The 25,983-nt window shown below is 41.8% G+C and overlaps 1 protein-coding gene across 1 annotated transcript; it reads right to left on the bottom strand.

Moving 5' to 3' along the window:
• Positions 1–326: 326 nt before the first annotated feature.
• Positions 327–25,914, bottom strand: bmp1a (bone morphogenetic protein 1a). Its single transcript, XM_079555233.1, has 20 exons — positions 25,743–25,914; positions 16,929–17,036; positions 16,151–16,276; positions 15,879–15,996; positions 14,545–14,723; positions 14,305–14,410; positions 8,506–8,630; positions 7,121–7,236; positions 6,880–6,982; positions 6,645–6,761; positions 6,140–6,285; positions 5,862–6,057; positions 5,564–5,689; positions 4,730–4,890; positions 4,388–4,568; positions 4,168–4,293; positions 3,074–3,201; positions 2,725–2,938; positions 2,293–2,543; positions 327–1,640 (listed from the first exon to the last, which is right to left on the bottom strand). Exons 1-20 carry the CDS (start codon positions 25,885–25,887, stop codon positions 1,506–1,508), a joined length of 2,907 nt encoding a protein of 968 aa, XP_079411359.1. The 5' UTR covers positions 25,888–25,914; the 3' UTR covers positions 327–1,505.
• Between the last annotated feature and the right edge of the window lie 69 nt (positions 25,915–25,983).

Here is a 25,983-nt window from a genome sequence, read left to right as displayed (position 1 = left end):
ACTATGATGACTGTCAGAATCTACAAGTAATCAAGAGGGTAAACATTTATATCACAGTTTGGTTTTTCTTAGACTCTAGGATATTTATTTAAAAGATGTCTAGTCTATTTCAGTTTTCACTTCTGTTCCTCCGATTCAACATTTCTGCTTCCAAATAAAGTCCAAGTATAGACTTCTGTTTCAATACATTTGTACCTCGGTTCACCTATGATTTCTCCATAGTGAGTGACCTACTACAATCTAATAAAGCTACGCTACACAACGGAGTAAGAAATAAACAGAGCAATAATCAGTGAGCAACATAGTGTATTCAACACAGACCAATGGCTATACATCAAGAAGGCATTATAGGGCTAATTTCAACAGTACTTTTCCATTTATACATCATTTATGTAACTACGTTAACAATAAATACAGAGGCTCATTTGGTTCTTGAGAAATACTTCATTGTACCAAGAAAAAGGCATTTTCTCTGGAGAGAAATTATTTTACATCAAAACTGTAAATCAACATTGAAACATAAGTCATACCTATATTACCCCCATGTAACAGGGCACATGTTCAAGTATGCCTGAGGAAATTAATGGAGCAATTAAAAACAGATAAAATGCATTTAAAAATAAGTGAAATGGCATTACATTTCACAAAAATCCACCAGCTCTTAATTTTGGAACAATTCACTGTAAAGTGCTAACTGATTCAAGCTGAAAAGCACATGTTCCCTTTGTAAGATCACACACATTACTTTATACATGGAGGTACAGGAGAAGTCAGTCATGAGGCAGCAATTACCAACCAGAAGACATGGACCACATTTCAGTATTAGTCTTTAATAAGATAATTGCTTCCTTAAATTCCTTGTTAATGGTAACAATGAGAATCTTGCCACTGGCTGCCAGGACAATGCCAAATACAAATGCTGGTGTTGTCACTGTACAGTTTCCTTCTTACCTTACATGCTATAGACTGACATACAGTATCAAAATTCATCAAGTCATGTCCTCAAATCCTCATATGGAAAGGAATCCTTGGACCAAGGGGATGAGAGAGTGAGGAAAGGAGAGTTATTGAAAGGAGTAAAACTGTTCCTCTCCTGAATGTAGAGGACTGGCCCGACAAAAGCAGGGATCTGTCCGGCTGATGCCTGCCTTCCTACAGGTCCTGAGAATCCACGGGTTTCTGCTCTGCCTCTCACTGGGAGACAAGCTTTAAAAAAAAATAACTTTCCCCTGCAGTCTGCATAAGGCAGACATTCACACTCTCATCCCAATCCTAACCATAAAAAGGTAAAAACAAGGTGAACTGCAGAATGGCTTTACTCCTCACAGTCTGTGGGGGGAGCTAGAGCCCCTAGGAGCTGAGGTGCGGTTGGTGGTCTTGCGGCTGTTTTGTCGTGTCTGGTTCATCTTGGTGGCCGAAGGTTTCCGAGCGGCAGGCTGGCGCCTCCCTGGGGGGCCCCTCCGTTTGCCCCTTTGCCCCGCGCGGCCCCTTCCGGCCCCCGCTGGTCACTTACGAGAGTGCAGTGTGTCCTGAAACTTGGTGCTGGTGTAACGCACGTGGAATCCTTTTTTGTTGATTGTGTCATCAGAGCGAAACTTGATCACAATGGAGTCGCCAGCCGAGTAGATCTCCTCTGGAGGCTGGCAAAAAGCACAAAGAAGTACAATTATTTACACTTACTTGGTTATCTTTAAAGCACTCAACTACAACTGCTACCTGCTGAGTAGCTTCACAAGAGCAAAAGTGTGTAGTGGAGAGAAGGCAGGGGTATTGCTACTCAGGCTTAAAAAAGCATAATGAGTTTCACTCTATTTTGGAACAAACTGTGCCAATTGAGTTCAGACTATTTTATAAAAAGGAGACTTGATTAAGAAGATGTTCCCTGGGGCATGCAGGATGTTATGTCCCTTCAGTTCTGATGCACAAGAACAAGCCTGAGTAAAAACCTTATCACTGAAGAGTATAAAAGAAATCAAGCTGCTCTCTGACCTGGAAAAACTCCTATTTTAAGTCCCCGCCGGGCAATTTGTTCAAGATCAGGGTGTACATTCAGCTCTGGCTGATTAATAGTTAGTTATAGCCCCCTGCTGGGGAATGTGAAATGCCTCTGACGCACACTGAGTTTTGGCTTGTATTGACCTATGACTAGTTTCACAGCAACACATCCCTCAAAGTGATTAAAGCCACTAAGGAAGATTGTGAATGGTTGAATAGTTTTAGCTCTGAATGTGGTCTATAAAACAGTCATTTGTTCTTAGATGTGTTTTACACAGCAATATTAGAGGAATCTACCCCTGAGCCACAGTAGCGCCCCAGCCGTGGAGATTTGGTGTCTGCTCCATCAAACAGCTCCATGTAGTCGTAACCGCAGTCCGCTTCTTCCTCGATCTCAAATGTCTGGAAGATGAGCTCCACTCCATAGCCTTTCTCTGCAGAGATGACCCACTGACAGTCTGATGCACCCGGATAGTTGTTGTCCCCAAACTGGGCATGAGAAAACAGATCTTTGGTCTTCACTTCAGCCCTTAGGCGACCACCGCACTCTGCAAGACCAAACACACATTACTCTCTTCCTTGGCTTCATCATTTGACTTTATAACAGTTTTTTTTATCCTCTTGACGTTTGTGGTTTTGGAAAAATATATATATTTTTAATTGCATGAAAGTGCACGGAATGAAACTAATTATTAAAAAGATAAATAAATGCTGGAACGCTTTAATTACCTGCAGAGTGAGAGGCTTCGAATCCTTTCTTTTGCACAGAGTTGTCAGAGAAAAAGCGAATAAACAGCTTGTTGCTGTTGGACGTGATCGGGGGAGGCTTCTTGGTGCCACAGAAACGACCCAGACTTGGGGCCTTTCCATCTCGTCCATCATAGATCTCAATGTGATCATAGGCACACTCCAAGTGCGCCTCCATGTCAAGCTCATTGAAAGCCTGTGGAGAATAATGCAACATTATTGTCTGTTTTCCAGTAAATTCATTTCTGTTTGCTATTGGTTATGTTTGGTAAAGTAAACAGATAACGGACTGTGGACAGTTTACAAAAAGGTAGAAATAAAGGGCTCGTACAATTTTGATCCGGTGTCCTGGAGTGGTGGTGAGTGCCCAGGTGCAGGCCTTCTTGCTCGGGTACTTGTCAGGCCAGTTTGGACTTGTGATGATGCCACTTACACTGTTGACAGTGTGATCACAGCCAGCTGAAACAAAAACAGATATAAAGGATATATACTACAAGCAGAGTGTGTTTGAGAGTGCAAATATGGGACAATGGATGGAAATTAGCCCATAATTACAAACTGGTGTGGCGTATTTACATGCATAAGTCTAGCGCAGTGGTTAGCGCTGGTGCTTCACAGCTAGAAGGTCCGGGTTTGATTCCCACCTGGACAGGGCCTTTCTGTGTGGAGTTTGCATGTTCTCCCCGTGTCTGTGTGGGTTTCCTCCGGGTACTCGGGTTTCCCCTACCACTAAAAACATGTACAATAGACCAGGATGAATGTAGTGAGTGAGTGGTTGGTGGTGGCTGGAGGGGCCGAACTGAACACCACCGAGTATTAAAGTCAATGTACAATTGTCTCATGTAAAGTGCTATGTGACTATGTCTGTGAAAAGCACTTTATAAATGAACTTCTTCTTAAAATTATAATAATGGCTTACACTTGTATTGTGCTTTACAAGCCTGTGTTACCAAGTTTCTCAAAGCACTGAATTATCACCATTATTCATTCCCTCCAAACTTGGTGGTGGTAAGCTACTATTGTAGCCACAGCTGCCCTGATGTAGACTGGTGGTGGTCGGAGGGGCCAGACTGGTTGCTTCCGTCAACCACTCACTCACGACATTCATCCTCGCCTATTGTACATGTTTTTAGTGGTAGGGGAAATCGGAGTACCGGAGGAAACCTACGCAGACACCAAGAGAACATGCAAACTCCTCACAGAAAGGCCCCGTCCGGCCAGGAATCAAACCCGGGACCTTCTAGCTGTGAATCACACGAGCTAAAGGCTGTACCACCGTGCCGCCCAATAAACAATTAAATAAATAAATATAAACAGTACCACTTTGCGAATACCTGAACCCAGCTCCAGCTTATGTATGTTTACATGCTTATGTACCAGGTGTCTCTCAAACAAATATTTATATCAAAACTCTATGTGACGTACCCTCTTTACAGTCATGTTTGTTTTCGTGCAGCACAAAGCCGCTGCGACACTGACAGCTGTAGCTCCCAAAGGTGTTCACACACTCGTGCTGACATCCTCCGTTCTCCTTCGAGCATTCATCTTTGTCTGAGGAAACAAACCCGCACATACTTTTCATGTTTTTTTCACAAACAGTTGCTCCATTAAAAGCAAATAAACACAAATTATGATCCCAACTCACCGGAAAAAAATTGTGCTTTGAAGCCCTTTTTCGATACAGTATTGTCTGATTTGAACTCAATGCGCATGTTGTTGTACTGAGAGGTGATGGCTTCTGGTTTCTCTGCTCCACAGAACTTCCCATGTAGCCTTGAATCAGCCGAGAGCCCGCTACGAACCTCCACATAATCATACTTGCACACCTAAAAAAGCGACAAACAGTGCATGTGAGAATAATCAGACCTAGTATTTATATTTCTCTATATGAAAAGTTATTGTGTGTGTCAGAGTTGTGTGACGCAGAGACAGAAAGAACACAGAACAAACCCACCCCATGACGATTCAAAATAACCCCAGTGCTCACGTCATTCCCCTCAGTCTCGAAGACGTCAAAGAGCAGAGTGATGCGGTACTGTGTGGGGGCCACCAGCTGCCAGATACAGTTCTTGTTAGGGGGGTACTCTCGAGGCCATCCCGGGCTGGTGATGGAGCCGTTCAGCTTGGTGATAAACCCTCCGCAGGCCGCTGTGAAACACGCAGACAAACAAGCAGTGAGTTTTGCTGACCAGGCACATGTATTATTCTTACAGTCACGGTTTTGGACATGAATAGACTTCCTGTGTCCTGCATTAATCAGATTAGTGCCTGGCCTGTTTGTGAGTTCACACGTTCTCAATGTGTTACGTAACACCTAATCCACAACAACTGTTAGGAGGGACCAAGAATATTTTCAGCCATTTTTCCAGTAAGCATAACAAAACTACCAATAAAAAAAATGTATTACTTAGACTAACGGAATCATTTAGAGATGAGAACAAAGTTAAAGTATGTTATGAGAGATTGTGACATTATGTTATAAATATGTAAATAGGTAGATGCAAATATAGATCTTATCAGTGGTCTGTAAGTGATGCAATAGCCATTTGAGGACAAATACGTAGTAGCAGTCAACCTCCTCTAGAGGCAGACATGGTCAAACGTGTAATTTTGTCTGAAACAACCTACAATTTGGGATAAGAATAACTGGAGCATTGTTGTGACTCAAATCCTTAAAAGATAGTGCCTGGGCTGCTTAGACACTAATGAGCGTATGTTCGCAGCCTAGCTGGGATAACTGTATTTATTGTATTTGGTGTAAATGCTTTTGCATTGATATTAAATGCTGAGGAAGGTTAGTGACTTTTCTCCCTATACTTACCCTCGCAGCTGCGTTTGTCGGCAGCCAGCTCATAGCCCGGGTCACACGCGCATTTGTAGCTGCCCAGTGTGTTGACACAGCGTTGCTCACAGCGACCGTTGTCCGGCTTGGAGCACTCATCCATTTCTAAAAACACAAAGATATGTTAGGACCCTTTTCTCTGGCTCTTTTACTTGATGCTTTATGAGGAAAACCCTGTAAAACAATAGTAAAGTCTAGTCTCTTAGAAAGAAAACATGGTTACATCAAATCATCCTTTGACTTCCACTCAGCTAGTGCACATAATTTGCACTCTGACCTTTAAAGAAGTTGGCAGCAAAGCCAGCCTTGTTCACAGAGCCGTCAGAAACAAACTTCATCCACAGCTGGTTAGAGCCGCTCTTAATGTCATCTGGTTTGTCATAACCACAGAAGCGTCCCAACAAAGGACTGTTTTCTGAATTTCCATCACGCACCTCCAGATAGTCATAGGCACAGCTATCATGCCTCTCGATCTATAACAAGGAAATACTATAAAATATACTCACATAATAAAAATCTGTTGTTAGTTAGCAGTAAGAGTAGAAGAGTAGTTACCTCAAAAGACTGGAAGGTAAGGCCGACATGGTAGCCCTGTGCCACAGTGATCTTCCACACACACACTTTGTTGGGCCTGTAGTCGTCAGGGTAGTTAGGAGACTGGATCTGGCCATTGTCCTTCTTCACCTCCCCTCCGCAGATGGCTGCAAGTGATAGTACAAACAATATAAACAAAGTTGAGCATTATCATTAGCACATGCCTCGAGAAAACATGTGCGCTGGCTGCTCTTTTACGCAATGCAGATTAGCAGAAATGCCTCCACCATCCGCTCCCACACACACAAACATGCATCATCCTTTTGCACAGTCTGGAAACAATGGAACCGAGTATGAACCCAAGCCAAAGTCTGAATAATGCAGCGAAAAAAAGAGGCCGACACATCAGCAGAGCAGGCTCCAGAACCAGAGCATAATCTAAGCACACTGTTGGATTTGTGACTGCGAGTGGTCTGTCAGCTAAGCAAAACACTGGCTATTAGAGTGGTAAAAGAGAGACGCTTACCCTCGTAAACAGCAGAGAAACCTTTTCCAACCCAGTTACTGCTGCTGCGAAACTCAATCCACAGCCGACTGTCGGTGGAGATGATTGGCTCAGGCAGCTTGTCCCCGCAGAATCGGCCTGGCCCAAACGGAGAAAAGAAACATGTCATATAGAGAGACAACTTATTTGTTATTGTTGACCTGAGCAATGTGTTAGTAAAACCCAGACGCAAGACTTTAGTTGAAATTTAACACACCTTTCAGTGGTGCTTTTCTCCAGTATCCATCCCTGATCTCAACGTGATCATACCAGCACAAATGGCTCCTGTATAAATCCATGGAGGTGAAGTTCAAAATGATCTTTAAAAAAAGAAAAAAAAGAATGCTTAATTATAGACACTACACCAGTGCTAAATAAGGAGAAAAACAGCTGCCATACTGTACCTCTACTTGTCTAAACAGCTGTGAGTAGATCTAGCATTTTCCATATGCTCATACCTTTTCGCCTGGCGTGACTGATATTCTCCAGATGCAATGCATGTAGGCTGAATATCCATTGGGAAAACCTGGAGAGGAGAAGTTGCCACTGCTGTCCTGCAGACTGTCCCCACATCCTGGGCAAAATGTTACGAGAAAAACATTAGAGAGAATGTAAGACACAAGTAGAAAAAGAAAAAAAATATCCACCTCATCCAAAATACCCAAACGCAATCCCCATATGAACTATAAGCAAAACCAGATCTCGCAACAGAGACAGATGGTTGGTTCGGACATTATTATAACGCTGAATGTGAAGTGAAGGGCAGCTCTTTTATGTTCAAAGCACATCTGTAGATAATATTAACCCACCCCCACCTCCTGCTCCAGATGATGATCACACAAAGGAATTGAGTACGCGACACTTCTCTGTGCAACCTCTGAAAATAAACCTGCCACACTATAAATAACTGAGTCCTTTGGAGATCTGATACATTATGTACATGTCGACAGAGAAAAACAAGCTCTATTTGACTGGCTAATCTACACACCTAACCACACTGTGGAGCTTTATGTCCAGTGGTACAGAGATGCAGAGGGTGCCGCTATATTATCAGTCATACATCTGTGTTATCATTACCTAGAGGCTGCATTCAGTAGCACTAAAGAAAACAGTTTCTCCAAGTGTTTACACTCATTGCACCCCCCAGAGGCTCGTATAGACAATGAAAGTAGTCGCTCTGAGCTGACCATTCTACCCCATTAACAGGCACTCAGGCACTCGCTGGGAATGATAAACTCTTACAGGAATGTGCTTGAAAAGGAGATCGCTGGCTCTTTAAGTTGTTGATCTTTTTTTTCTTCTCCAAAACATGTGGAGGAGAAACTACTTCATCCCCCACAATGAGTGCCACATCATCCACTCAGCTGCGCAGTGAATGGATCGGCTGGTACACATGTACCTTTTGGCTCTTGATATTACAGTATGACCTCTACTTTCCACTACGGCCACACTGGTTGGTCACTGGGTTTGCTCACTGAATGACAGCCTGGCTCTCCACTCCAGACATACAATTATGTGTCTGACAGATCTCTCCAACAGAGGGCAGCTTGAGTTGCACATCTGTTAATGCTGTACATTCTGTTTGTTTGAGCAGCATTAAGTCCACAGTTTCAACAGTCTTTAGAGAGCTCGTCTTACATAGCTCCCTCAAGTCCATATTGTTTACACTTTACATGGAGCAATGTGTCCTAATAACATTGTCTACTTAAGCCCAGCTGCTCCTCTATTGGTGAAGACAAACTTCCTCTCTCTTGGTACTGCTCACTGTGAATGCCGAGTCCAGTATGTTTGGTGAACACATGCAAAAATAGACAACAGAAAGCATTTGTCATTACGGTCTTACGTGAGCATTTGTAGAGTTTGCGTGCCTGTGCGATATCCCCTTTACTCAGTCTGGTTCTCTGGCCAATGGGCGGTCGGACTCCATTCACATCATATCGTGGCAGGATGGTGTCCAGGAAGATGCCCCTGTGAGTCAGCAAATAGATATGTATGTAACCTCAGGAAAAAAATGTCGGGAAACAGTTTTTTTTTGTTTTTGTTTTTTTTGTTTTTGAAGAATTGCAATGAACAAGTGCATTCAAGGCCAAGCCGATTACAAAGGCTACGTATGGGGAAGTGGAATTGTATGAATGAGGAGATTAGTGTTGAATGTTAGGGACTGAATGTGCATTAAAGTTGGCTTGGTCAAGCTAGGTCATAGTCGTATGGGGGTATTTTAAAATGTGGGTCAAATAAAAGTTATAATAGTCTCGTAATTTTAACAATCAATGGCCATTTTACTTAAATTGTATCACAAAACATCACTTCACTAGCATAAAAGTCCAGTTGCATGCTAATATTGACACCTGAACGAATCAGACCATAACCAACGGTAGATTCTGACCTGATTTATTCACAAAACAAATGCGCAAATGAGGTGTTGCTTTTTTCCGCTGAATTTAAATGCATTTTGTTACGTGAGTCACTACTTGATAAGGACAACGTTGGGTAAAAATGTGCCATCTTATACAGGGGTCATATTTGCTCATTGACGTCAAGAGGTCTGTGACACGCGTCTTTTTCACACACGGAACAGAAAGTAAAGCTTAGGCAATTTTGCAAAATGTAAAAACATTTACCATGGTCTAAAAACTGTACATTTTTGAAAACTTTTTGAAATAAGCAATCAGCAAAACAATGTTTCCATTTGCTCTGATATGTAAAAAAAAAAAAGAAAAAAAAGTGCGATAACATTGATATGGGGAGTAAAAAACGTAGTTTGGCGGAAGTGTATGAAATGTGGCAGAAAAATCCATTTGGTCGTTAGTCGCTCCAATCAAAAAGGTCAATGAAACCCTTGTCATATCTTTCATGAGGTTACCGTAGCGATAACCAGAACTCCACATACACTCATTGTTTTTCTCATTGCTTATACCATAAGGTTTCCAAAAAATTATAGTTTTCATACTCTCCATGAAGACTATTAAGTGTTAACTGTAATCACAATAGCTATTGTGCTGTATGTTAAAAGGAAATTTAATGTCACACAACCAAGAGTCAAGGACTGTGTGAGTAATAGCTAGGGCTGTATAATATGAGAAAAATAGTGGACAATATTCAGTAACTGTCTTAAATAACGTGAAAAGGATATTACTGCTGTATTTTACAAAACCATTTCAACACATTATATTCACACAGTAAATTCCATCAATTTAAACAAAAAATTATAGCAATTAGTTATTTTATTAAAATGTCTCAAAATGCTAAACCTGGACAAAAAGGCTGCAAAAATGGTTCAAAACTAGGACAAGTCTGACTAAACTGTGCTTCTACTAATTTTCATGAAACAAAGCAGTTTTGTTTAATGCTGTGTTAGCGAAAAAAAGTCAGTCTCAGTAATGTTCGGTTTCTTCTTGCGACATAGACAATGACTGCGTCACTTGAGATTGGATAATAATAATTTGGCAATCTCGTGCAGCCCTAGGAAAAGCTGCAGATCCCTGTCAGTCCAGGGAGACAAATTACACTCTACTGTGTCTCCACTTTTATCATCTCCATTTTTCTCTATTGGTGAGCAATGGCCCGGATCCCTGGATGTTCCCATGGTGACATGCCTATCAACGGCAGGCATGTGCAAACAGCGCGGCCTGAGCCAACAGTTCAGCCCCTGTCTAGCCCCCTCCTCTGCGGGCTTCCAGGAGCCCGTATGCTGGCCATCGGTGAAATACGCTGCTCCAGTCGGTGTCAGAGCGCACAAAGGCCACACTGGCAGGTCTCTATTTGAGTTGGACATGCGCCAAGCACCGGCCCTGAAAAATATCCGAGGGGCAAGGAGAAGGGGGCAGGCAGTTGTAGGTCGGGTAACACACCCCAGACAAAAAGTGCTGGCACCAAATCTGGCCTGTCCCAATGAGACAGAGCAAAACATCAAGACAGGCCATGAAATCTTCTGAGCACCGCTCGCTGCAGAGGCACAGGCTTCCCACGGTGATTTACTGTACAACACCGAGCAAACACACAGGCTAATAATGTGGCAGCAAAATCAGACTGGCACAGGTAACTCGGCCAATCAGTGCTTCAGAGCTGTGCTTAGACGGACTTGTGAAAAGCTAACAGGAGCCCCTTGTCGGCTAATAGCACTCTGTGAAACATTCCCCGGCAGCAGCCATCACAGCCCTGTGTCCACGGAGACTTATTGATCAGCTCTTTCACAAATCAAGATGGCAACAGAGTCTGATTCAAGGCAGAACAGAGTGGATTATCCAAACAAACACGCTCTGGGCTTGTTCTGCGCCCTTGTATATCAGGACCAAAGCCTACTACTAGTCCTTTTGGCTTTTGGCTTCTGACATGGCCTCCGTTGCAACTAAAAGGGATTCGCCAAAGGCTTAATTTATCTGGGCTTGGAGACACTGGCAAGGGAATCCTTGTCATTGATTTTAACAATGCAACAGTAGAGAAAAAACTGAAGATAAAAGACGACTAATAACTAGTGCACACTGAGTGCTTATAGAATTATTTGATCACTGATTATTTGTGACCATTGTATAGTTTAATTATAAAAACCTGTAAAAGGCTGGTCAGGATGGTGCAACACTTGAGTGATCAGTGCTATAGTCCCAACCAACGCTAACATACAAAAGGCTGAAGCCCTGCCATCAATAAACAATACACATAAGCCTAAATGCCTAAACTGGGCCAGAATATCTCAAGAATGATTTCACACAATGTTTCATGAGTCAAAGAGATGAACAGACGGTAACTCTGGATGAACCAGGAGGACGTGTACGTGGCTGGGTCAGTATTGGGCATAAAGATCCACTCAAGACGCCAGCATCCTGTAGGCGGCTACAGGAGTAGGCTGGTATTGTTAAAAATGGGTCAGAGGGACATTTTGGGTCAAAGATGGACTAGAACCCCCCTGCCAGACACACTCTTCAAGCAGTTGTAGGTTTAGTCTGCATCTCCACAGCACGGCCAGCCAGTCAAAGTCTTAAAGATGAAATCACAATGACCTAGCCCCTTCCTCAGCTGACTGACTGAGATCTGCTAAGCTCTTTTTAAAACGGCATTTGCAGTAAATCAAAACAAAAAACAAAACCTTTTGGAGGCTGTGGTTGCTGTGGCACAAAAGGTTGACGGTAAACAAATCAAAACGCTGACTTGAATGGAAGTCAAAATAAATTATTACATTAGCCAAAAGGTTATTGGTCATTTTTTAATTTTTGTCAATTGCAAGTTGTTCATTATTTTCACAAAAATGTATCAAAAAAGACACATACGTTGAGCAATTTCTTGTTTTTGCTTTAAAAAATGCAGCACACAGTTTATTGCATAATAATTGCACAAAGATATGTTCCTCAGGAAGCAAAAACCTGGCCTTCAACATAAATATTCAGGTATGAGGTTTGTCATTATTTTGGACTGACCAAAACCAAGGTATTTAATGCTTAAAAATACCAATTGCCTAATAGGTCTGCCTGCAGGGTACATACGAATGTGAATATGAAAACTTTATTGTCCACCGAGGTGGAAATTTGTCTTTGGTATGACCTTAAAACACATAAACACATCAACATCCAGCATCCAAACACGGTATATCATGTGTACATGTCAACAGGATGAGTTTTGATATCTAACTTCTCAAGGGAAATAATACAGAGCCATTGCACCACAGATATATCGAATCTACAAACATTATCGCTTGGCCCTGATTTATCCTGGTGCTAGCTGACCTAGAGTTTGGGTACACAAGACTAAACAGACAGTTTTGTACTTTTGTACTCAGACACAGCCACAGCTTCTGTTTAGACTCGCCCTCTCTCCGTTTCCCAGATTCAGTCTGCCACAAATGCCATCTGCCTCAAGAAACAGAAAGAAATGTGGATGTGACAAATTTCATAAAAATTTAAGTTTGTAGGGACGACTCATTTGGATGACGAACATAGTTTTTTGTTCAATATGGTCTAACTAAGTTTCACTAACAAGACTCGATCATTATTGGCTGCAGCTGTTTGGACTTTTCCTGATTTTGTTTATGTTTTAAAGACCAGGGACAAAACATGGGTTTCAGACGCAAAACTGAGGTCATGTCGTGCATAGGGGATGGGGGTGTAAAAGCAATATTTACACAAGTTGATGTTAAGTTTGGCGGCTTGAGCGTTGGAGTAGATTATATTTATGTGATGTCAAAAAGCACTTTGCCCTGAGTGCAGCTGGGTTTGTAATAGCTGAGATGACGAAGAAAGCCACTGAGTCAGCCTAAACCGGGGGAATACACAGTGGGCTGACACTTTCTGAGGGATGCTCCACTCGTGATGACTTTCTGTTCTACACCTAACGTAGTGAGACATCTGGACAGACTTCCTGTAACGTTGGGCAGAGGTTTTGGAAAGTCTGTGTCACATTTCCCATTGGTTGAAACTCAACATGACATTCTCAATACTGGCTCAGCGTTTTCAGCTCACGTGAGAACCACATAGCCAGTAACATTTCTTTACTTCAATTTGCATGTCAGTGATTCTAGATGTTGACCCAAAATGTGCTTGTGGTTGGTTTTATACGAGGCCCTTAAATCTATAATAACACCTGAGAGCTGTGAAGGTGCTAGAGTTTTGTAGCAGACACCAGGCAAATAAAACAAGCCCCTGCACCAGTTTCAGGCGGCTGTAACGCTGATAATCAAAGGAGCAGAGTGCAGTAATGAGGTGTTTGTGATGCCAAAAGCACACTGTTAACAAGAACCTCCACACTGCCTTGAGTGAGGCATCTTAGGCCCAGGAAAGCACCTTCCCCAATGCTGCTGCTGATATTTAATCGGACAGAACAAAACAGGGACCTTAATTTCAACAGGCTGTGGGTAAAATCATCTGTGTTGCAGCCACTTTCACTTGGACTACAAAGACACGATTATAGCAGGAGAACAAGGCACTGGGGAGCTTCTGCTTTATTAAGCCTTGTGCTCTGCGAAGAAGCGAAGAAGCTTTGTTTAAAATGACATTGTGATCTAAGAAATTATTAGCAGGCCTAAAAACCTGTAAAAGCACGCCTGCTTACCAAATTTTGAATACTGAAAAGACCGATTGAACCACAGCAAAACTTGCTGTGAGTATTATAATTTCCAGTAACAGGGCACAAGTGATAGTACAGGAGTGAATCATTTGCTTCACTTCACTATGTCTGAATATTTTGGGCTATGCTTTGCTCTAGGCAAATGCCTGCTTTGACATTACATATCAAAGCAGTTCTAGTAAATGCTTTATAGAGAAACATTGTGTGCTATGACTGAAATAAAAACAATATATTTTTTTGTGACACAACCAGCCCAAATATGAAACGACAGCCCGCAGAAAACCTCCCTCAAGCCCCAAGCAATATGACCTTAAAATAACACCATAACTACTTCCAACCAAAATAACCATTGCAAACCTATGTGAATTGATATCTAAGTTGTATGATAATATTTCTACAAGCATTCAATGACATAATGTTTTAGTTATTCATGATCAGTAACAGCTGTGTAAGGTCGACTTCTACATAGTCATAAATGGGTTGAAAACAAAGATGAAAGGTTCGGAGTGTGATCCAGACTGAGGAAAAGCTCCGCCTGGCATTGAAGAGCTGTTTTCCACTCAGAAGAAGAACTTGGTGGTTGTCCTACCTGGAGAAAGTATTTCTGGCGTAGTGCATGATACTGTCAAAGTCATAAACTTCTCCCAAAGAGTCCACCTCCCCTGGCTCCATCTTTAAGAAGTTATACTCCTGTCCTGAAAAAGAAAGTAAAAGCACTGAAACTACGGTGAAGCTGAGAGCATCAAAACAATAATAACTTATGAAAGAAGAACAGCAACAAAGGGTTGTTTCGTTGTCCTTGACGACACTGTGGGCTGAAAGGTCATACCTGGTTGAATGTTGTCTCTGATGATGCTGACATGTTCGTCTCTGTCGGGGCGAGTGTGCTCATGCCAGAAGCCGATCACATGACCCAGTTCATGGACCACAATACCAAACTTGTCGCAGTTTTTGCCTATGGATATGGCCTGAGGTCCTCCTCCACGTCGGCCCACGTATGAGCAGCATCTACGAAATATCATGTTTTTAATCCAAATGTCATGATGAACATGATCTTTTACCAGAGTCCACAACATTGGATATCTGTGAAACATTAACATATTCCTAGGCATCTAAATAGCTTTACATTGGATCATTTATTAATTTATTCATCCATTCCAGTCACCCTCAGCGATGGTATGTGGCTTCTGTTGTCTTAGCTGATATGGGGCTGCGTGATAGAAACGTAGCTGCACTAAGGGCCACTGACCAGCACCAGCACTATTCACAAACACAAACGGCACATATACGGGTGGGTGAAAAAGTTGACGAACACAACACGGGTCAGAGCAGGGATCAAAACCACAGCACATCTTTGACTGTGATTCATCCCTTGGCCAATGCAAACGCTCCATCTCTGAATCCGATGAGGTTGAGGTTGGAGAGGGCACACACCAGGGCCCTGTGGCCAGACAGCCGCTCTCTAATTACTGAGCTCAGCAGCTCTCCCGAGACACGCCTTGAACTTTGCACAGGACAGATGGGAGCTCTGAGTATGCAGCAGAGTCAAGCGTACCCACTGCTACCGCTGCTGCTGTGTGGATAATGTCATCCCTGTTGCTCCACAGGCCCAGGCTAAAAATGGCTATCAACAGCTGGCTGTATTAGCTGTACTTTAAGTCTTCTACAGATGTGTTGAAATGCAAGGCATATAAATAATGCAGAGTGTGCAAATACTAATAATAATGCAGTGTTTAACTAACCGTGTCTTATTTTGCAAAAAACACATGTGTGTCTCTATGAGCAATGACCGGTATGCGTAATGGGAGAGAGTGAAGGACGTGGATAAAGCCTTTCTTTAGTGGTGTTGGGTAAACATGGTCATGGAAAGGTTAAGAAGTCTACCTCTGGGGACCAATTATAAAGACCATGTACTGCACAAGCGCTCAGTGACTGATGCCGGCTGAGGATGATGCACAGGAAACATTCCTGTCCACTGAATGGATGTCTCTTTGAAGACTAACCAGGGATTGAAATAACAACTCTCACAAAGAGAGCCAACAAATAGCAACGACTGCTGTGCAAGAGGCAAAAAGAACTATTAAGGTGCACAGCAATTAGCACTAGATGAAGCAGCAGAGGCTGACCATTGTTCAGCTCCATGTGTGCAGTTGAAAGACTCACCCACAGGGTCGGTAGGTGAAGACAATGTAGCTCTCCTCCTGCGTCCGCTCTATAAAGGTCACACAGGTGTGTTTCTCCCAGTGGCGCATGGCCTGACGGAATATCGCCCGCTGGCTGCCTGGATAATAGCACACAGTGAGCGGAGCACAGACTAATCTAAAACAAAGAAATCAAGATACTAAAACAGAGAATATCATACTATTATGAAGTATAAGTAGCTCTATAACTGGTACTTTGAAACAAATGTCCTTGAGTCAGTCACCATTACTTACCACTGAAGTTCCCACTGATCACATATGGGATCACTCCTTCAGGCCAAACTCGCTCAGGTCGAGAAGTAGCAGCTCTTTTCCTGCGACTTGAACTTTGTCTATTTGAGTTACTCTGATTGTTTGCACCTGAAAATAAGACACAAGCAAAAATATACTTATACTTATACTATACATTACTGTCAGTCATTCTAATTAAATGCAGAAAAGCAAGAACCTTTTATACACTGCACTGAATTAGGGTAGTGGTGTGGACAAACTGCAAATGCACAGAAGCCATTCACAAATTGCTCTAACACCGAGTTGTGTTGAACAAGATTTGGGGACCAAATCAATTAGCACTCCACTTCTGCGCGTGTTGAGGAAAAGTTTGATAACACCCAAAATCTGCTTGCTTGGGTGATTGGAGTAGTGCTGACAAATCTGATGGAGATTGTTGAAAATGATTATCTGCCCTTCATTCATTGAGTACAGATGATTTTGCATAAATAATGACTTCAACTGCTTTTTTGTTCTAATGTTATTTTTCATTATTCTCAAAACGTTTAAGCCTTTTTCATTGAAGAGGACAGGGATACTAAATGTAAAGGAGTGTAATAAATCTTCGATGATGCACAGTTTAAACACACCTTGAAACATGGTGGTACAAGTTGAGAAATGTGAAGCAATAACACACTCTTTGTAAAAGCATGAAGTGGTAATGAAATGCTCAGAGTCTGCCAAATGTGTGGGGAGTTTATGGATTCTCTTAATTCAATAAATCTAAAGTTCAAGAGTTTACCTGTGTGGTTAAAAATCTGCACTGTTCTGCGAGCCATATCTACAATTCGGTCCACTTTAAATAACCGCAGGTCCTCCTCGTCCAAAGCGATGTCCCCCAGAAAGGCAACTGAAACAAAGAGAGACAACGTAAACACTATCGTCCCAAACTTTTAATTAAATTCAGATTCAAATTTAGACGTCGCTTTAAGGGGAATTCAGAAAGTCAAACAAATTTAAGTTTGGTCCCCTTCATAGCACGTGTTTACATTTTCTATGCGCTGAAACAGAAAGAAGCTTGTCAAAGAGCAACATGCTTGTTTGGATAACAGGAAGCCTGTCCGGCCTCAGTGTCAAATTATAGGATAGCAAAAGTCAGCAAGATGTTGCACATGACTTGTGTAACAAAGGCAAAGAGTTCACAGGATTTTTAAAAATTATAACAGTCCCTTTTTGCCCCAACTTTTCTCTCCTGATGCTGGACTCTTGAAGGGTATCTACAAATGACAAAAGGTAACAAGGTAACAAAGAAACAGAAAACGATACAAAACTTTTTATTTCTTTACATACCAGGTTTTTAGGCTTGAAGGGAGCTCATGCCCTGTTTATTTAAAGAAATAGTCAATAGAACTGACATAGATTAATATTATTATTCTGTTTTAGAGTTCCAGATAAACCATGTAATGTCCAAATACTGGAAATGGGAATAAAACTTTAAAAAGTTACTCAACCCTATATGCCTCGTCGCATAAAGCATCTGCCTCTGTGAACAGCAATTTGCTACTATGGTTTGGCATTGGTTTGAAACTTTGATGGTGGCGCTGTCAGTGATCCGTTCAGCCAAGCTTCAGACCAGCCCAAAAAAGTGCTGTACTATGGCTAAATGATGCGATTGCTGAATATATATATCGAATTCAGTTTCAGCTAATGAATAGAGAAGCTAAATCTGAAAACTCAAAACTCAAACGTCAACTATAATAATAAGTCCTAAAACTAACATTGAATCCTGGCATTTGTAATGGGCCATGTTTTAACAGTGTTGTAAAGTTGAAAGTGGTAGGTGAATGTAGTTTCTTAATGTTTATACACACAGACACATGTGCACATTCTTAATCCCTATGATTAATTATTGGCACCAATTATACAAGAAGATGCTGCCTGTGCACTGTGGAGAAGTAGGGCACCTTGAAGAAGTAATGAGTCGTTAATGAGGCCAACGATAAGGAAAAATAACCAACCACTTTATGAGGAATGCTCTTTATGAGATTCTTGGGTAAATGCCCCCATTTCTGCAACGTAAGGCACAACTCCCCACAAGCAGAGACTGAGTGCTTAGTTTTACAGGCCTTTCAGGATTTATGGCTGGCTTGTATGCAGAGCGCTGGGGGTGGTGGTGGTGGGGGTGGGCTGGAGGCTTGGAGGTTATGGGGTTTTTGGGTGAATCTGAAGGGGAGAGAGCGCAGAATGATGCCACTGTTTTGAAGAGCTAGAAAAAACATAGATGCAAGAAAAGGACAGGATGTAAGGAGAGGAAAGAGGCATTTCCCCTTTGACCACACAACAGAGCTGAAGTGGGAAGGCAGATGTGAAGTCCGTCCTGTGCGTGTGGACGGTTGTGAGGTGGAAGCAGAAGAGACCCTTTGGGCTAAAAACGATGGTGGTGATTTACAACAGCTGTTATTGGGGGGGGGGAGAAATTGAATAAACTCAAAATGCATATTAGATGTGTGGTATGTTTTAAGCCAACCTCAGGCATAGTTTAAAAAAGAAATGTCAGAGTCTAAAACAGTCAAATTAGAGCAACTTTTTTCATTTTTCGGAACTAGTTTTTAATAGGGCATGATTTCTGTTTCTAAAAGACATTATGACTTATTTACTGTACATAAAAAAATAAGTACAGTTGTTAAATCACATCAAGTCCAGAGAACATAGAACGATGCAATGTACAGTCTACCGTAGTTTCTAAACTTTCTCGTGTCATAGAGATCACCACATTTCCAATAGTTTGCAATGCTGAGTGAAACCAGCAATAAGAGTCCTGAAGTGCATTTTTGGTTTCAATTAGTCAAGGCCTTTGTATAATCATTTGACAAAGGCTGGATGAAAAAACAAAAGTTTCGAAACGTAAAAGAAAACAAAGGGGGAAAAAAACTTGGCCCATGTCTTTTGTGGAATATCAAGTCAAGATGGAGGAAGTTCACAAGAAATGGGTCATACTAAATCATCGAAGGACACGTGTGCTTGGGACCAGAGGTTAAAGACTGCAATAAGAAAAGGTGTAGATGAGTAGCAGCGAGACAGGACACGCATTCACGGAGCAGGTCCACATTCCAGAGGTCAAAGGGATCCTCTAGTTTGCGCTCACAAAACACACTAATTCGTTTTGGGCTAATCTAGGTGAAGTGTCTCAAACGCCGCTTACAGCAGCAGCCTCAGCCAAAACACGGCTGATAAGAGGCGGCTACCAGATACTGGGCTCTGCGCTTCTTTGACAAGACAGAGGATTCTCCTTTATCCCATATTTAATTTGTTTCTCAGAAGTGTCTGAGAAAGGAACAAGGAGTAAAGGGGCAATTAATTACAAGTTGCTGTCATAAAAGAATGTTTAATAGCACCGAACAATTCAATGAAATATTGAGTTTTTGCTTTGGATGAGGATAAGCAGAGCAGAATGGTACGAAAATGCAATAAATCAAGTGCTCCACTAGAATAGACCATTTTACTTAAGCAAGAGACTTACAAAATGCCACAAAAGTGCATTTTTTAGTTGGGACTACACTTGGTACACTAAAAGAATACATTAGAGCTGGAAGAGTAATTGCAATTAAATCAAAATCACAAAATAAAGCAAAGCAATTATTTACGTAACACAGGATTCTTTGGAAGCAAGACAATATCCTGTCTCCATCAGGTCAACCCCAGAGTAAAAATGGCTGTTGATAAATTGGTTTGATAAGCCTAATGATCAATGTATGAACCGACAAAATCTGTGCAACTGTACAGAAAAAAATGTATTGTACGTTTTAATTTGGTTGGTGGCTTGACATGATTAAGCGTAAGGTGAGTCCCAAAGCTCATTTATATAATTCTACTGAAGCAGATTTGCACTGCAAACTGAGTCGCTAAGTGTCCACCACTGATACAGCTGTTTTTTTTTAGCCTTTTTCTGCGGACTGCATATGTGGTTTCTGTGCTCCACATTGGATACTTTTCCACATCTTTGCTTCTTTTTTTACTGCAGAGCGTTCATAATGGTCCTGAAAAAAGCAGCTAGCTAACAGCTAGCTTATGAGCTAAAGATATTTGAGACCTACACATTTCTTCTCACGTCACAAGACGCGCTACAGGAAACAAGGAAGGGACAAAGGAGAAGGCAAGACTCACAGCTAAGCCACACATGCATTTTATCCCAACTATTGTTCAGGCTAATGGACATTCACAGGAGAATAAAACAGATTAACTACCAAGCTCTTCCCAGAAGATGCTGAAAGACTGTTGTGGAGCAGAGGGAGCTGTGCAGGAGGAAGAGGAAGGAGGAGGTGGATGAACTGACCAGTGCAGGACACCACACTCCGAAACAGGAGAAGAGAAGATCAGAGGAGACTGAAGGCAGCCAGCCAAGTTTCCTCTGGGTGCTACAGTTTCCTCTACCTCCAAAAACATACGGTCAGGTTGGCCTGATTGGTCACACTTTCTTTGTACGCCTACAATGACAAATAAAGCACTTACTTACTTGCTTATATCAGAAAAATGAAATATACTTTCAAAACCGCTCAGATCCATCTCACACGGTTCAGAATCTGCATGAGATGAAATATGAGTTTCGGCATGTGAACAAATCTCTATATTTATGCATCCATTGCAGGATAGGACTAAAATAATAACTTCTTATAATTTTGATCAATTTTGTGTATTTCTGCCGGTCTAACTTCATAACTTGACGACTGCACTTAAGCTTATGCTTCTGGATGTTTTCAACATGTTCTTGAATTTGAGGTTATATTTCCTTTTATTTTTGGACGGGGTGGGTCCAAATATCGTCCATATTAAACTTGTAACTATTACTTACAACAATGCGCCCGTGTGATTTAATAATGACACCACTTTATGAATACTAGAGTGAAAAAACAAAACATTTTATTGACAGAGAACCAATAATTGGTTATTGACCATAATTTAACAACAGCAGCATTTTAACAGTTAATTAGTCGTTTCTGGCCAGACTTTCTGAAGTGTTCTTTACCATAATAAACTTTTCTGACACGTGAGTGTAATATGAAGCTTTACAGACAGTGAGGTTTAGGCTGGTGCCCAGCCCCCTGAGGTTCACAGAGGCCATGCTCTTTGCCCATGACTGATCCCTAATCATCCACCACTGCGCCGCTTAATCCACATTGTCATTGTTCTGAGATTGAAGTGAGCAAAATGCACCAATGCCGCCGGCTTTAGAGCAGCAGCTTCCCTCAGGCGCAGCAGTCGTCCTGGAGACACTGCTGCAGGTTTATGAGAAGACTTGCAGGGATTGTCAATTAATCCCCATGTCTCCTCGTTTTAATTATCCACACATGTGGTTTGGGGCTTATGAACACAATGCACTCTGGGATTGAGGACGTCTTCGCTTTCTGCTGCAAATCATCTGACTCCTTGGGTGCCGTGATTTGCATATTAATTTAGTCATAATTTGGATGTACTTCATTTACACAGGCTTAGGACTGCCCGTACATTTCCCAGTGGCATGGCTTAGGGGACTCACTGTGGTTGGAAGGAGGCACACAAATCCAATCAATTTAAACAAGCGGAAATAAAAAAATATTATTGGTTTCAATCATCAAATCCCAAAGACTGCAATTATTTAGGCAGCATGCTTTGGATTCATTGAACAGTACAAATGTTAAATGCGACTGACCACGTTTAAAATGTGTACAATAAATTGAATCATCCTTCTAAAACATAAATTGTAGTAACTTTCGGAAAAATGCAGTAAGACATGTTTCAAAAAACAGCCCTAGATGGAGGATGTGATATAATATTGTGCTAACTACAAGCCTGGATGAATTGAAAGGCCTTCAGAAGATCCTTCATCAGCTCCAGAATCTAAGCCAAGTTATTAAATCAATCATTGCAGTACAAATTGGTCGACAAGATAATACTGTAAAAATAAACAGGGCATTGAGCTCGATTTATTGACCGTGTCTAAGCAGTGTCAAATCCACCTCCCCCTATCATTTTGGTATTCTTAACCATCTTAATCCCTCTTATCTGAGACTACCTCCATCAATCAGTGTAGTTGGAGATTAAATTTGAGATTTCAATCAAAATAATCCCATTGATTCGTGTAATGCCCTTGCCTCAACCTCTGCGGTGTCAAATACTCCAGGACTATTCCCATAAATCGCCTTCCGTGAATGCCAGACCGCGACATCTGCCACTGAAACCTGCACAAACATCAATACTAAGCCTATGCAGACACCAACCCCGGCCTATATTTAGAAGCTCTGGTCTCAGGGCACGTTACTGCACCGTGAGCCTCTACAGAGCCATTTAGAGAGACCCAAAATACGCCATAATGAGGTAGAGAACGTGCAGTGTTGTGTGTAAACCTGATATGCATCACAATAGTGTGTCGCCCGCCGCCTCTCACAGCCTGTGTTTAGTAACAAACGCAACATTTAAATTGTAAAAGAGGCCAATAGACTACTTCATTAGGGTGATTAAGCGTCACTTGTAGGGTATCGCTTTCTGGTAATTTCACCAAACAATAGCTGTCCTGGGGCTTTTAAGTGCACAGGGTCTACTCACAAGTTAATAATCATAAATCCATATTAGACACTTTTAATGTGATTTGTACTTAAATGCTATACATTGGAATTTTAATTAATAAACAATAATTGATGTGACGACTTGAGCTCTGTCTTTTACTTACCGAGTGAAATCAATAGAGTTGCTAAATCATAGTTTAGTTGTATGTGACAAATGAATGTGGTGCCAGCTCCAAAGGGCACACAGTGAGAAGCAGGCTCCCCCTGAGCATCTCACACTCCATCAAGCCCATTAGCAGATTGGATTTCAGCTCATCCTCAACACTGATTGCTGATATACTGTCTGCTTAACCCCTGAGGACTTCATCATTACCTGTCTTTTTATGCCAACAGTTCATGGTTTAAAACACTACTGATATTCATAGATTAACACCAAATTTCACCTGTGCCAGAACACTTATTGGTAGTCAGACCTTGGTGCAAATTAACTTTTCATGACTTGCAGGTATATAAGAAGTACAAATGTAACCGCAATCTTGCACAAATCATTACTAGTGCAGTCTGTTTTGCTCACATTGGGGCAAACAAGCAGGCACAGACATGGTAAAACAAAAAAAAATTGCACAAGAAATTTGCTTTGACAACAACAACACACCAAGATCACTGCGGCTCCCTAATGAATTGTACCCTGTGGTGAGGCGAGTGGCAGGGGTCCTGTCATGTAAAAACAAACCCAGTGTGGGAGCGGCCTGAAATCCATAATAAAGGACAAGCAATAGCTTCAGAGTTACCAGCAAAAGACTAACCCCAGAAAATTCAGATCATTCAGTTAGTTGACACGCAAATTTAAAGTTACAAAATGATGATATTAAAGATTGTAAGTGGACGTGTAATTTTAACCTATGCTGACGGCCCTGCCCTCTTCCACCTGGAAAGCAGTGGCGACACTCGGACAGCGGCTGCGGCGAACCCTGTCTCCACCTTCAGTGGTGCTTTCCCTTGGCACGAGGTAAATGACCTACAGTCTGAGTGTTTGAGCCGACCCAGAGGCCCGGAGAGACTTGCATAAGAGCGCCCAGGAGAAAGGGGGATGTTCAGGTCGCCCGTCTGCAGCTGAGCCGATAATATAACAGGAACGGAAACACAGAAAAGCCCAAGCTCGCACAGAGAGCTGCACCGACAAGCAAACTGTCAGTCTTAACAATTAAAATGTGATGACTGATTTGTGCATGCATCAAACAAGTCAATCCTTTCATTACATTAAGCTTAAGACAATGAGTGCGCCAGCTCTTCATTCATTTTTCATTTTGCAAAACGGGTTGATCTAATCTCTGTGGGTTATTACAGTCTTAAATGACTTCCTGGGAAGCTGCCAGATTTGGAGTTTTGCAAACCAAGGAATTTTCCACTGGTGACTTCCTAAATAGACATCCTTACTTTGCTGTTATAGGACTATTGGCATCATCAGTGCATCTCTGTGAGTATGGCTTTAATGCAAAGTAAACAAGTAATTGCCAAACTCTTCCTTAATAGAAGAAGGGGGTCATGTCTTGGTTAATTAGCCTTTGGACAAACCATCACAGGTAAAGGTTCACACCTCTGGAAGCACTCCGTATTCATATTGTAATCTTAATTACAAGGCTCCAGCATTGATATTCATGATTGCAACAATATCCCTCACACATGTTCACAGTAACATTCTTACACACATTAAGCTTAGACCGAGACTAACTGAAACATGACTATTAAATACTAACATAGCTATGAGAATTTCATGAAAGCAGCATAATACACATCAGTCACGTCAGAGAACTGCTATTTCTATGATATGTAATTACTTACAAATACTAGTAAGATGACTTAAAAGTTTACATTAAAAAGAGGGTTATTGAATTAATGTGACATGCACATGGATGATGGTAAAGGATTAATGATTTAACTTACAGTCTCCCAAACACATAAACACTTAAAAGTACACAGAGTAATATCATAGACCCCGGAACACTCCGTCTATCCAGTGATCCTCAAAATGACTGACATTTCAAAAGACTGGATTTCACACAGTGTCCACAGTCCCCAGTGACACACACACAAAAATAAAAAATCAAGCATCCTCGACCCAATTTGCCCTTCACTCTGAGCGGCAGAGCTGCCATAATTGCTGCTGCTGCTGCTGAGAAAGACATCTTCAGTGATCACTTCTGAGAGTACTGTGTGTGCTGAAATGTTTTCTCCACTACACACAGCTCACAGGGATTCCTCTGAATTTATTTATGCTTCATGTGGAGCTTGGCCCGAGAAGTGTTCATGTAAACCACTACACAACAACACTGACAGTGCCTTTACATCAGTGACAATAGTTCAGGGCTGCAGCAATGCACTGAATTCAACTGTCACATAAAATCTGATTCTGCACTCCAGACTTCAGGTCAATTTGACAGAAGTAAACTATCTGTAACCTGAACACTAGATGGACAGCACAATCTGTTCAAATTCCCCCGAAATGGATTTGGCAAGAATCAAGAGTATAGAAAACAATAATGAGTGATAAAGGTGAGAATTAGATCACACTTTTGAGAGAATATTCGGACCTGCACCAACAAGACCCATTCTCCACTTAATTTATGGACAGGCAGTGAAAATAAACAAACTTTTGAGCAGTGACAAGGAGCTAATGAGAATAGGCTGCATGGGGTTTTACCATCTGCAATGGGGGGAAAAAATTAAATAATCTCTGACAGTCTTGTCAAGTTACAAAAACTTACAAACCAAAAGTAACTTTTGCAACCTGAAATCTCTCAGAGCATCCCCACACTATGCATTCCTACAGTCTCGCCAGGGCTTTTCATGTGGACGGGAACACAGAGCTGTTTGTAAGTGTTTTAAACAGCAAAACTAAGCCTCTCAGTAAAAACAAACGAACACTATGTGCCTTGATGCCTTCAAAAAACTACATCCACTGCTGTCATCTCTCCAGAAGCGGGCACCAAGCTGCGAGGTGCGTGGCATGTTTGTCCACTCTCAAAGAGCCTAAGGTGAAATACGGTGCGCTACAGAGAGGAGAGGAAAATACTCACCAGCTTTGCAGGGATCCTTGTAGTCGATCGCCTCTGATGTGGCAGCAGGCTCCACATAGTAGCCTGGGTCAATCGTGTCCAAATCAATCGCCAATACCACCCCGAGACAGGACAGAAGAAACAAACATCTCGCCGTGAGATCCATGATTGTGGCGGCGGACACGGCGAAAGTCGAGGGATAAAGGTATAGGAAGAGGGAAGAGGGAAGAGAGGCAGAGAAGAGTGAGTGAGAGAGAGAAAA

Source organism: Gobius niger, assembly GCF_951799975.1.
Source record: "Gobius niger genome assembly, chromosome: 1".
In the NCBI taxonomy this organism is placed as follows: Eukaryota; Metazoa; Chordata; class Actinopteri; order Gobiiformes; family Gobiidae; genus Gobius; species Gobius niger.
This window is presented reverse-complemented; position numbering and strand designations above follow the sequence as displayed.

What these genes read in the sequence shown, in the direction of transcription:
- bmp1a (XM_079555233.1), bottom strand. Translation starts at nt 25,887, where the DNA reads ATGGATCTCACGGCGAGATGTTTGTTTCTTCTGTCCTGTCTCGGGGTG. An exon ending in GATCAGTGGGAACTTCAGTG is followed by an intron (nt 15,997 to 16,150) that starts GTAAGTAATGGT and finishes GCTATTATCCAG; the next exon opens with GCAGCCAGCGGGCGATATTC. An exon ending in TTTCTCTGCTGTTTACGAGG is followed by an intron (nt 6,286 to 6,644) that starts GTAAGCGTCTCT and finishes TATCACTTGCAG; the next exon opens with CCATCTGCGGAGGGGAGGTG.